At 51.0% G+C, this 11,541-nt stretch overlaps 1 protein-coding gene across 1 annotated transcript; it reads right to left on the reverse strand.

The window, feature by feature from the left end:
• Window positions 1-1,361: 1,361 nt before the first annotated feature.
• On the reverse strand, window positions 1,362-11,535 carry NEFH (neurofilament, heavy polypeptide). Its single transcript, XM_011995715.1, has 6 exons — window positions 11,469-11,535; window positions 9,122-9,321; window positions 6,902-7,026; window positions 2,976-3,930; window positions 2,845-2,928; window positions 1,362-2,784 (listed from the first exon to the last, which is right to left on the reverse strand). The coding sequence occupies exons 2-6, from the start codon at window positions 9,272-9,274 to the stop codon at window positions 1,948-1,950; spliced, it is 2,154 nt and encodes a 717-aa protein (XP_011851105.1). The 5' UTR covers window positions 9,275-9,321; window positions 11,469-11,535; the 3' UTR covers window positions 1,362-1,947.
• Window positions 11,536-11,541: the final 6 nt, after the last annotated feature.

Raw genomic sequence — 11,541 nt, forward strand, 5'->3', positions numbered from 1 at the left:
TACAAAAATTAGCCAGGCATGGTGGCACGCACCTGTAGTCCCAGCTACTTGGGAGGCTGAGGCAGGAGAACTGCTTGATCCCAGGAGGCGGAGGTTGCAGTGAGCCGAGATCGTGCCACTGCACTCCAGCCTCGGTGACAGAGCAAGACTGTCTCAAAACAAAAGCAAAAACAAAGCATGGTTATCTCAACAAATGGTACTTGTCATCATTATAAGTATTTTGAGGTTCTCAACAAACTGTAACTTTTTTCAGACAAGATACATGGGAATTTCCTGGGTCTTAGATCCCAGTTGGATATTCAGATGCTGTACTATGTGCCAGGGCCTGTGGCGGTCTGTCTGATTTCCCTAGGGAAGAGATGCTCAGAAAATTAATGCTTAGGTTTTCATAGAGTCCTTGGGCATGTTTGATAATGAAGAGCCAACCAATCAAAGCCATTTCTCTCTCTCTCTGTTTTTTAAGAGAAGTTCTCACCCTTTCACCCAGACTGGAGTGCAGTGTGATCATAGTTCACTACAGCCTTGAACTCCTGGGTTAAAACAATCCTCCCACCTGAGCCCCCCAGTAGCTGGGACCACAGGCGTGTGCCCCATACCCAGCTAATTTTATTATTTTATTTTCTCTATCACCCCAGCTGGAGGGCACTGGCGCAATCTCAGCTCACCTCAACCTCTTCCTCCCAGGTTCAAGTGATTCTCGTACCTCAGCCTCCTGAGTAGCTGGGATTACAGGCGCCCACCACCACACCCAGTTAGTTTGTTTTTTGTTTTGTTTTGTTTTTTGAGATGGAGTCTTTCTCTACCACCCAGGCTGGAGTGCAGGTGACACAATCTTGGCTCACTGCAATCTCTGCCCTTCTCGGTTCAAGCGATTCTCCTGCCTCAGCCTCCCAAGTAGCTGGGACTACAGGTGCCCTCCACCACGCAAGGCTAATTTTTTGTATTTTTAGTAGAGACGGGGTTTCACCGTGTTAGTCAGGATGGTCTCAATCTCCTGACCTCGTGATCCACTCGCCTCAGCCTCCCAAAGTGCTGGGATTACAGGCGTGAGCCCCCGCGCCCAGCCAAGCGTGCATTTTTAAAATGCTCCCAGGTGATGCTGCTGAAGGCAGTCCACAGTCCACACCGAGAACCCACATACCAGGCCACCTGTACAGATCATGAAAATGAAGCCCCTAGCACACTGCCTGGCACATGGTTTGTGTCCAGGAAACAGCACTAGAGAGACTATGCAAGTTGCTCTAGATCCACGAGGGAACTGATGCTTGCTCAGTCCCATGCAGTCTTGGGTGTCCCATCCCGATCTCCCCTGCCCTGCCCCCAGCCTTCCCAGGGGAAGAGAATAAACAACAGCAGCAACATTTTCATTTTATAAGCACTTGGTTTTATTGCACAGAAGCAATTGAAAGTGGACTCCAGTGGAAAGTGCGCCCTGGCATAATTCAGTGGCCAGTGCCCGGCCCCATCTGGACCGCTCTTCCAGAATAGAGAGCTCTGGGCAAGGGCTTGACCACTCCTTTGGAAAACAGAAGGCATTTGGGAATAGGTTAAGACATCTCAAGCATAATGTGTTTCTAACTGCTCATTCATTATTGCGGTCATCTGTCAGTTGCACATAGAGGCAATAAATGCACTTATTTGGAAAGGAGGGGGCAGTTTTATAGTCAAGTGTTTACGTGTGGCATTCGGCATGTATCACATTCAGCTACATAAGCTATCATAACATAATTGTCCATCGCCTGGGGAGGGCGTGGGGGCAGGGGCCTGGGAGTGCCCTCTCTTGCTAACATATTGCTAACAAATTCCTGTTTGAAGAAGGCGGCCCCGTCATCAAAGCAGTTTCTTCTTACATAAAGAGAAAAAGTGAAAATTGTGTTAATCCGATCCTTGAGCTCTGGGACTCTTGTGAGTTTCTTTGGCTGTTCCGGATGTTCCTTTCTCCCTGCCTTACTTCCCCTTGGTGGCCTTGTCTTCTGTGGCCTTCTCTGGAGGCCTGCTATCTTTTTGGTCTGTGCTGGAGGATTTTTCAGCCTTTTCCGCCTTAGGCTTGGTAGGCTCCTTTGAGAGGGTCTTGTCATCCTCCTTGGCTTTGGCCTCTGTCTTGGGTTTCTCCTCAGGCTTCTTGGCCTTCTCCTCCTTGGTGTCTTTTTTCTCTGGTGCTGCTGCCGCCTCCTCCTTCTCTGCTGGTTTGCTGGGTTCCTTGGCCTTGGCATCATCTGGTTCCTTCTTGGCCACCTCTGTCTTCTCTTTGGGTTTAGCGTCTTCCTTCCCCTCCACCTTAGCAGGAGCCTCCTTCTCTGGGGTGGCGGCTTTTTTCTTATCTTCAGCCTCTTCCTTCTTGGCTTCAACTTTGGATTCTTTGGGCTTTTCGACAGCAGGTTCCTTCTTCTCCTCCACCTTGGGCTTTGGAGCCTCTTTCTTGGGTGCCTCCTCTTTCTTGCTGTCCTTCTTCTCCTCCGTTTTTGGCGTGGCAGGGGCTTTCTCTTCCTCCGCCTTCTTTGGGGGCTCTTTGACTTTCACCTCTTGGGGCTTCTCCTCCTTCACTGGGGACTTCACCTCTTCCTTCTTTGGGATCTCTTTCTCAGGGGCCTTGGCATCCTCCTTCAGGGGAGACTTCGCCTTCTCTGGGGACTTGACCTCCTCCTTGACAGGGCTTTTGGCCTTTTCAGGGGATTTGTCTGCAGGGGACCTTGCTTCCTCCTTCGCTGGCGTCTTGGCTTCTGGAGATTTCACATCAAGAGTCTTGGCCTTCTCAGGGGACTTGGCCTTCTCCGGGGACTTGGCCTTCTCGGGGGACTTGGCTTCCTCCTTCACTGGGGACTTGGCCTTTTCGGGGGACTTCGCTTCCTCCTTCACTGGGGACTTGGCCTTCTCGGGGGACTTGGCTTCCTCCTTCACTGGGGACTTGGCCTTCTCGGGGGACTTGGCCTTCTCGGGGGACTTGGCTTCCTCTTGGCCTTTTCGGGGGACTTCGCTTCCTCCTTCACTGGGGACTTGGCCTTCTCGGGGGACTTGGCTTCCTCCTTCACTGGGGACTTGGCCTTCTCGGGGGACTTGGCCTTCTCGGGGGACTTGGCTTCCTCCTTCACTGGGGACTTGGCCTTCTCGGGGGACTTGGCTTCCTCCTTCACTGGGGACTTGGCCTTCTCTGGGGACTTTGCTTCTTCCTTCTCTGGGGACTTGGCCTTCTCGGGGGACTTTGCTTCCTCCTTCGTTGGGGACTTGGCCTTCTCGGGGGACTTTGCTTCCTCCTTCGTTGGGGACTTGGCCTTTTCAGGGGACTTGGCCTCAGCCGGTGACTTTGCTTCTTCCTTCATTGGGGACTTGGCCTTCTCTGGAGACTTGGCCTCAGCTGGTGACTTTGCCTCTTCCTTTGCTGGAGACTTGGCCTTCTCAGGGGACTTGACCTCGGCTGGAGATTTTGCTTCCTCCTTCTCTGGAGACTTGGCCTCAGCCGGTGACTTTGCCTCTTCCTTTGCTGGAGACTTGGCCTTCTCGGGGGACTTGACCTCGGCTGGGGATTTTGCTTCCTCCTTCTCTGGAGACTTGGCCTCAGCCGGTGACTTTGCCTCTTCCTTTACTGGTGACTTGGCTTCCTTCTCTGGGGATGCAGCCTCTTCTGCTGGGGGAGACTTTGCTGCTTCTTCTCCCCCTTCTGCCTCCTCCTCTTCACCCACTTCTTCCTCCTTGCCCTCCTCCTCTTTGGCCTCTTTCTCCTCTTCTTCAGTCACTTCTTCAGTTACTTGGGTCTCCTCTGTCTGTTCCTCCACAATCACAGTTTCTTTCTCAGACTTCTCCACCACTTTGACCTTCTCTTCGCTTTTGACCTTTATGTGAGTGGACACAGCGGGAATTTTGGGGAGTCCTTCGGGAAGCGAGAAAGGAATTGGGCCAAAGCCAATCCGACACTCTTCACCTTCCAGTAGTTTTCTGCAGGATGGATAATGGAACACATTACTATACACTCAGAGCAAATTCACTATTTGGGTTCTTCCTAGACTATCCTGAAGGTCACTGACATTGAATGATATGGATTTTGGTGGAACAGGAATGTGAAGGGTGGGCATTATGAGCCTGGAGAAAGTCACTTGGCAAATCATTCCAGTGACCACCCAGAATATGTAATGCAGTGGACTGGTTTTTTGTTTTTTGTGTTTTTTTTGAGACAGGGTCTCGCTCTATTGCCCAGGCTTAAGCAGCTGGCCTTCTTCAATACAGCTAAGCCTGAAACTTTTGAAATAAAACAACTTTTGCCCCACAAAAAAGGCCCTCAAGAGAAAGCTCCTAAATAAATTTAACAAAGATTAAATTTATTGTACCTCAAACTAAAATAGTATTCAAGAGAACCCTGGGAGCCTGAGCAAACAATTCCACTTTTTTCTTTTTTTGAGACGGAGTCTCTGTTGCCTAGGCTGGAGTCCAGTGACACAATCTCAGCTCACTACAACCTCTGCCTCCAAGATTCAAGCAATTCTCCTATCTCAGCCTCCTGAGTAGCTGGGAGTAGAGGCACACGCCACCACACCAATTTTTGTATTTTTAGTAGAGACGGGGTTTCACAATATTAGTCAGGCTGGTCTCAAACTCCTGACCTCAGGTGATCCACCCGCCTCAGCCTCCCAAAGTGCTGGGATTACAGGTGTGAGCCACCGCTTCTAACCACAATTCCACTTTTATAAATTTGGGTTTAAGAGGTCTTAGAATGCTCCCATTTGAATCGCGAGTGTCTCTCGTCACCCTGTATTACCATATTTTGAGTTTCAGGAATAAGGTAGAGGCTGCAGTTTCCCCTCTTGGCTTTGCTCCTCACTAGATGGGTGACCTTGGCCAAGACACACAAACTCTTTGAGCCTCAACTTCCTCATTGGAAAAAGAGGGTCATTAGAGTCCCTACATCAGAGGGTTGTTTCAGTGAGACAACGAACGGAAAAGACTTGGCAGAGTGCCTGTCGCAGAGTAAGTGTGGGGGTTACCCCTCAGACTAGTGCTTCCCAAATTTAGCAGCACACAGATGACTGGGGGATCTTATGAAAATGCAGATTCTGATTCAGCAGGTCTGGGGAGGGGCTGAGAGTCTGTCTTTTGTTGTTGTTGTTTTTTTTTTGAGACAGTGTCTCACTCTGTGATGACAGGCTGGAGTGCAGTGGCATGATCATAGCTCACTGAAGCCTCCAACTCCCAGGCTCAGGTGATCCTCCCACGTCAGCCTCCTGAGTAGCTGAGACTAAAGGCATGTGCCACCATGCCCAACTATCTTTTTTTTTGTGTGTGTGTGTTTTTTGTAGAGATGGGGTTTTGCCATGCTGCCCAGCTTGGCCTCAAACTCCTAAACTGAAACAATCTGTCTGCCTTGGCCTTCCAAAGTGCTGGGATTACAGGCATGAGCCACCACACTCGACCGAGAGACTACCTTTCTGATAAGCTCTTGAATGACGCCAGTTCCGCTGGTTCATTTGCCATGATTTGAGTAGCAAGATTACAGACTAGAGTCAAGAAGTAGGAAGCCACGGGTCACCAGTCAGAACTGGGACAAGTCCTTGGGGGATCAGTCCTGCTCCTTAGCCCTGGCTCCCCCAGGTCTTATTCCTGAGACTGGCTTTCTCAAGACTGCCATTGACTAAGGATTCCCTCTGTGGCAGCCCAGTGGTACCTGTGCTTCCTGGATTAGCTTGAGAACAGGATTAGCTCATCTTCCTGACAACCCTACAACATGGGTGCTCTTATTATCATCTCCATTTTATTTCCCCCAGAAGTGAATGCTTGCAGAGCTAAGAAACTCTCAAGGACAGAGTTTTAAAGCTCCCTGACAACTCAAGGACCTCTTTTCCCTCCAAAGCAGGCCTCTGGCTGGTTGGATTTGGGGAGGGGGTAAGGAACTTCTACCCTCTAAATCATTTCAGAATGAAAGTAAGTCACTCTCAAGACTCACTGGCTGGGCGCAGTGGCTCAAGCCTGTAATCCCAGCACTTTGGGAGGCCGAGGTGGGCAGATCACCTGAGGTCAGGAGTTCGAGACCAGCCTGGTCAACATAGTGAAACCCAGTCTCTACTAAAAGATACAAAAAATAGCTGGGTGTGGTGGCGGGTGCCTGTAATCCCCGCTACTTGTGAGGCTGAGGCAGGAAAATCACTTGAACCCAGGGGACAGAGGTTGCAGTGAGCTGAGCTAACACTGCTACACTCCAGCCTGGGCAACAGAGTGAGACTCCATCTCAAAAAGAAAAAAAAAAGACTCATATATCTCACAAACTAAGAGTGGCTGCCAGGGGCTGAAGGAAGGAGAGAATGATAATGATGGCTTCTTGGGTATGGAGTTTCAGCTTAGGATGATGAAAACAGTTCTGGAGACAGTGGTTATGGCTGCACAGTAATGTGAAAGTACTTAATATCACTGAACTATCTACTTAACATGGTTAAATGGGGCTGGGCATGGTGGCTCACGCCTATAATCCCAGGACTTTGGGAGGCTGCGGTGGGCAGATGGCTTGAGTTCAGGAGTTCGAGACCAGCCTGGCTAACATGGTGGAACCCCTTTTCTACTAAAAAAAGAATACAAAAATTAGCCAGGCGTGGTGGCAGGCACCTGTAATCCCAGCTACTCAGGAGGCTGAGGCACGGGAAAAGCTTGAACCCAGGAGGGAGAGGTTGCAGTGGGCAGAGATCGCACCACTGTACTCCAGCCTGGGCAACACAGTAAGTCTGTCTCAAAAAAATAAATAAAATATAAAATAAATAAATTGGTTCAATGGTAAATTGTATGTTTTATCTATTTTACCGCAATTTAAAAAGAGTTTTGTCCCTAAGACAGGTAGGCTGCCTAAACGGGGTCTTGAAACCCAAGGCTTAGCGTCTCATAGGAACACAAGGTTTCTCCACCATGTGACGGCCCCTGTGCGTCTCACCTGTAAGCGGCTATCTCTATATCCAGAGCCATCTTGACATTGAGCAGGTCCTGGTATTCTCGCAGCTGGGCTGCCATCTCCCACTTGGTGTTCCTCAGCTCAGCGTCCAGCTGCTGAATGGCTTCCTGGGAAGGAGAGGTGACACACATCACATGCCAGCCAGTGTCTGGCCCTCAGTATTAGGGAAGCTGCAGCGGGCTGTGCAACCCCAGAGTAGGCCCATCCAGCCAGGCTCACTGGGGCCAACCCCAACCCTGCTGGAGCTGTTGGGTCCTCATTAGTGGACATGGAACAATCTGGAGCAAAAATTCTGCTGTATAATGACCTCAGCCTGGGGAAGGTCTGAAATGAAATTCATCAGAAGTCAACAGTTGTTTCTGTTTGTTTGGCTGGTAGGATAATGGGAGAACTTTTACAGATCTTGAGCTTAGAAAGTGCTCAGTGAGGACAGGAGGGGTGTATTCTCATGCCTGTATTCCCAACACTTTGGGAAGCCGAGGAGAGTGGATCACTTGAGGTCAGGAGTTCAAGATTAGCCTGGCCAACATGGTGAAACCCTGTCTCTACTGAAAATACAAAAATTAGCCGGATGTGGTGGCATACGTCTGTAATCCCAGCTACTTGGGAGGCTGAGACAGAAGAATCGCTTGAACCCAGGAGGCGGAGGTTACAGTGAGCCGAGATCGCACCACTGTACTCCAGCCTGGGAGATATAGCGAGACTCTGGTGGTTCACGCCTGTAATTCCAGCATTTTGGGAGGCTGACGCAGGAGGATCGCTTCAGCTCAGGAGTTTGAGACCAGCCTGGGCAACACAGTGAGACCTCATTTCTACAAAACAATTAAATAATTAGCTGGACATGGTGATGTGCACCTGTAGTCCCAGCTACTCAGGAGGCTGAGGCAGGAGGATTACTTGAGCCCAGGAGGACAAGGCTTTAGTGAGCTGTCATCTTGCTGTCACATTCCAGCTTGGGCAACAGCATGAGACTGCGTTTCAAAAAAGAAAAAAAAAAGCCCAGTGGGAGCAGGGCCTTGCCTGCTTTTGCTCCTGTCTTTCCCCAGTGTGCCACCGTGTCCGACACATAGTCAGGGCATTGGTGACTGCCTCAGCCTTCTGAGTAGCTAGCACTGTAGGCACACACCACCATGCCCAGCTAATTTTTTTTTATTTTCTTGAGACAGAGTCTCGCTCTCTCGCTCTGTCACCCAGGCTGGGTGCAGTGGCATGATCTCGGCTCACTATAACCACCGCCTCCCAAGTTCAGTTCAAGCAATTCTCCTGTCTCAGCCTCCCAAGTAGCTGGGATTACAGGTACACACCACCATGCTCAGTTAATTTTTGTATCTTTTTAGTAGAGACAGGGTTTCACCATGTTGGCCAGGCTGGTCCTGAACTCCTGACCTCAAGTAATCCACCCACCTTGGCCTCCCAAAGAGCTGGGATCACAGGCATGAGCCATCATGCCCAGCCGCCAGTTATCTTTAAAAGAAGGACTCTGCTAAGGCCTTCCCCCGGCCGCCCAAAGACATTGGTGGCTGTTTACCAAATGTCCACTGTGACCAAGACCAAGCCAGTGAGTGGCAGAGCTGGGATTCAAATCTATAAGGATTCGAATGTTGAAGACCTTGCTGAGCTCATTGACAAGTTCACACTAATCTCATTTAAAGTCTCTCTCTCTAGGCCAGGCACGGTGCCTCACACCTGTAATCCTAATACTTTGGGAGGCTGAGGTGGGAGGACTGCCTGAGCCCAGGAGTTTGAGACCAGCTTGGCCAACATGGTGAAACCCCGTTGATACTAAAAATACAAAAATTAGCCAGGTGTGATGGCATGCGCCTGTAGTCCCTGCTACTCGGGAGACTGAGGCTCGAGAATCTCTTGAGTCGAGGCAGAGGTTGCAGTGAGCTGAGATCATGCCACTGCACTCCAGCCTGGGCAACAGAGTGAGGCTCCATCTCAAACCAAACATGTAAATAAATAAAAATCTATCTCTTTCATCTTTCCAGCTCTGCAAAGCAGGCTTTTTTTTTTTCATTGCTGGAAAGGAATTCAGATTCAGAGAATTAGATAACTTTCCTAGGGTCATGCAGCTGGAAAGTGCTGGTATGTCTGACTCCAAGGGCCACAATCTTAACCACTACAATCCTACTCGGTGAGGGACAGTAACTTGTCCAGGGTTACCCAATCAGGTAAGCTGTCTGCCTTGCCCCTGCCCACCTGGTAGGAGGCAATGTCGGCCTGATGACGGTCCTCTAGCTCAGAGCGCTGCCTCTCCAGTGAGTCCTTGGTGCTTTTCAGTGTCTCCAGCTCTGTGGTCCTGGCCTGCAGCTGACGCCGGTACTCAGTTATCTCCTCCTGCGCTGAGCGCATGGCGTCTGTGTTCACCTTGGCTGCCTCCGACAGTCGGTCCAGCCTCACTGGGGGAGAAGGTAGCAGGGCACAGGGTTAGACACACCTGGATTTGGGTTCTAATGCCCAGATTATTATTATTATTATTATTTTTTGAGATGGAGTCTCACTCTGTTGCCCAGGCTGGAGTGCAGTGGCGCAATCTCGGCTCACTGCCAGCTCCGCCTCCTGGGTTCAAGCGATTCTCCTGCCTCAGTCTCCCGAGTAACGGAATTATAGGCACCTGCCACTATGCCCAGCTAATTTTTTGTATTTTTAGTAGACATGGGGTTTTGCCACATTGGCCAGGCTAGTCTTGAACTCCTGACCTCGTGATTCGCCTGCCTCGGCCTCCCAAAGTGCTGGGATTACAGGCGTGAGCCACCGCACCCGGCCTAATGCCCAGATTTTGAAGGTGACACACGTGGATTGACCTACTGCGTGTGCCAGGCACCATCCTGGATGCTTGACTCACTCTTTCCTGTGAGGTAAAGGCAAGTGACTACTCCCTAAGGCCACCCAGCTAGTGAGTGGCAGAGCTGGGACTCAAATCCCCAAAGATCAGGCTCTGTCTCCCGCAATGTGGGATCCAAAAACTCTGCAGTCCAGCTCCCTAGCAAGGGCCTGGCAGTGCTGGGGGTTCCAATGTTATACCTGGCCCATGGGGCTTAACACTGAGCTGGAGGCTGGAGGCTTGTGACCGAACAAGTTAATGAGCTTGTGACCTTCGAGAGGCAGGAGGGTACCGTGAGCAATTAGGTCACCTTGTAGCCATGGTTCCTTCCTTACAGGTTTCTGCGCAGAGTCCAAGGTCATTGCAGAGCCCGTGGCCTGGGTGCCAACCCCCCTGTCCCTTTCTCCACCTAGCTGCGCACTGCCCCTGAGCATTGGTAGCCACACCCCAGCCTCTGCCAGCAACCAGTTCCTGGTTCCCAGGAAACCTTTCAGGGGCAGTGGAGGTCTGGAGACTGGTCTTTAGCTCATGAAAGTGAACATCCTGAATCCCCAGATAGTGGCACCCAGGGCATGAGTCTTGGTAGGGAGGGAGGAAGGAAGGAAGCCAGCTGAATGGGCCAGTAAAATTCTGGGACGTCTGTCCCTATGACTGGCAAACCCAAAAAAGGTTTGCGCAGGGAGGGGCCTTGCTGCGGAGATGGAGGAGGGGATGGTTCTGCTCTGCAGAGGAGTGGAAAAGGAACAGAAAAAGCTATGCATCCAAATCCCAGTTTTCCTGGCTTTCCCTGCTAGTGCTGGCAGAAACTTAGAAACCATCCAGGTGGTTGGGGATTCTCAACTATTGTGAATCACAGATGCTTTTGGAAAATCACTGAAGCCTCTGCCCTCTCTCCCAAAAACAACGCAAAGTTTTATAGACAGTTTCGTGAGAGATCATGGAACTCCCCGAATTAAGCAGCCCAGTTGATCTACCCCACTCTTTCAACTCAAAAAGAAATTAAAACTGGAGAGAGCAAGTGTTGGTCAAGGTCACCCTGCAGCTGCTGGGCACAGCTTCAAGGCAGCGCAATCTAGCTGACTCAGGGCTGCAAGGAGTTGGGGGAGGGGCAGACTTGGGAGGCTCCCAGCTTTCCTAAAGGAGAAAAGGGACATTAAAACATGAACGGGTCCACCAGCCACCTCACCACAGGCAACAACTGATTGTGGTAATGGTTCCTCCTAGGAAGAAAAGATGCGAAAAGCCCTGCCCCACCCCACGTGGAAGATTAAGGAGGGACGTTAAGCAGTGAGCACGGAGTGGGGAGGAGCCTGGTAGGGGAGAGAGGAATAGGGTTCCTTGCAGGGTGCAGGAGAGGGCGTGGCAGCATTGGCGGGGAAGCCTTGCTACTTAGAAGGGCTAAGAGTCTCCAGCATCACTTTTTTCCTACAGAGGAAACTTGTTTTGTTCTTGACATCAGAGTGGCGTTGCCTAAGCTTGGGGTAGACAGCAGCGGGGGGCCCAGGGCTTAAGTATAGCTCTAAAGAACCTGGAAAGGGGGAACCGAAGGACAATCCAGAGTTGGGTACGCCCCACAAGAGACCCAGAGTAAAACCGCGATTTAACTAGGGGCATGCACTTTGCAGAGGGAAGGTAAGCAGCGCCCCCTTGGGTCACACCGCCCAGAAGCTCGCTGCGGGGTCAGCGGGGGCGCCCCTCCCCCCCACCCGCGGGCCTGCTCACCTCGGAACCACTCCTCGGACTGTAGTGTGCTCTGCACCGCGTGGCCTTCAAGCTGCGCGCGGATCTCGCGCAG

The sequence above is a fragment of the Mandrillus leucophaeus genome, unplaced genomic scaffold (assembly GCF_000951045.1).
Source record: "Mandrillus leucophaeus isolate KB7577 unplaced genomic scaffold, Mleu.le_1.0 Scaffold496, whole genome shotgun sequence".
Taxonomy (NCBI): Eukaryota; Metazoa; Chordata; class Mammalia; order Primates; family Cercopithecidae; genus Mandrillus; species Mandrillus leucophaeus.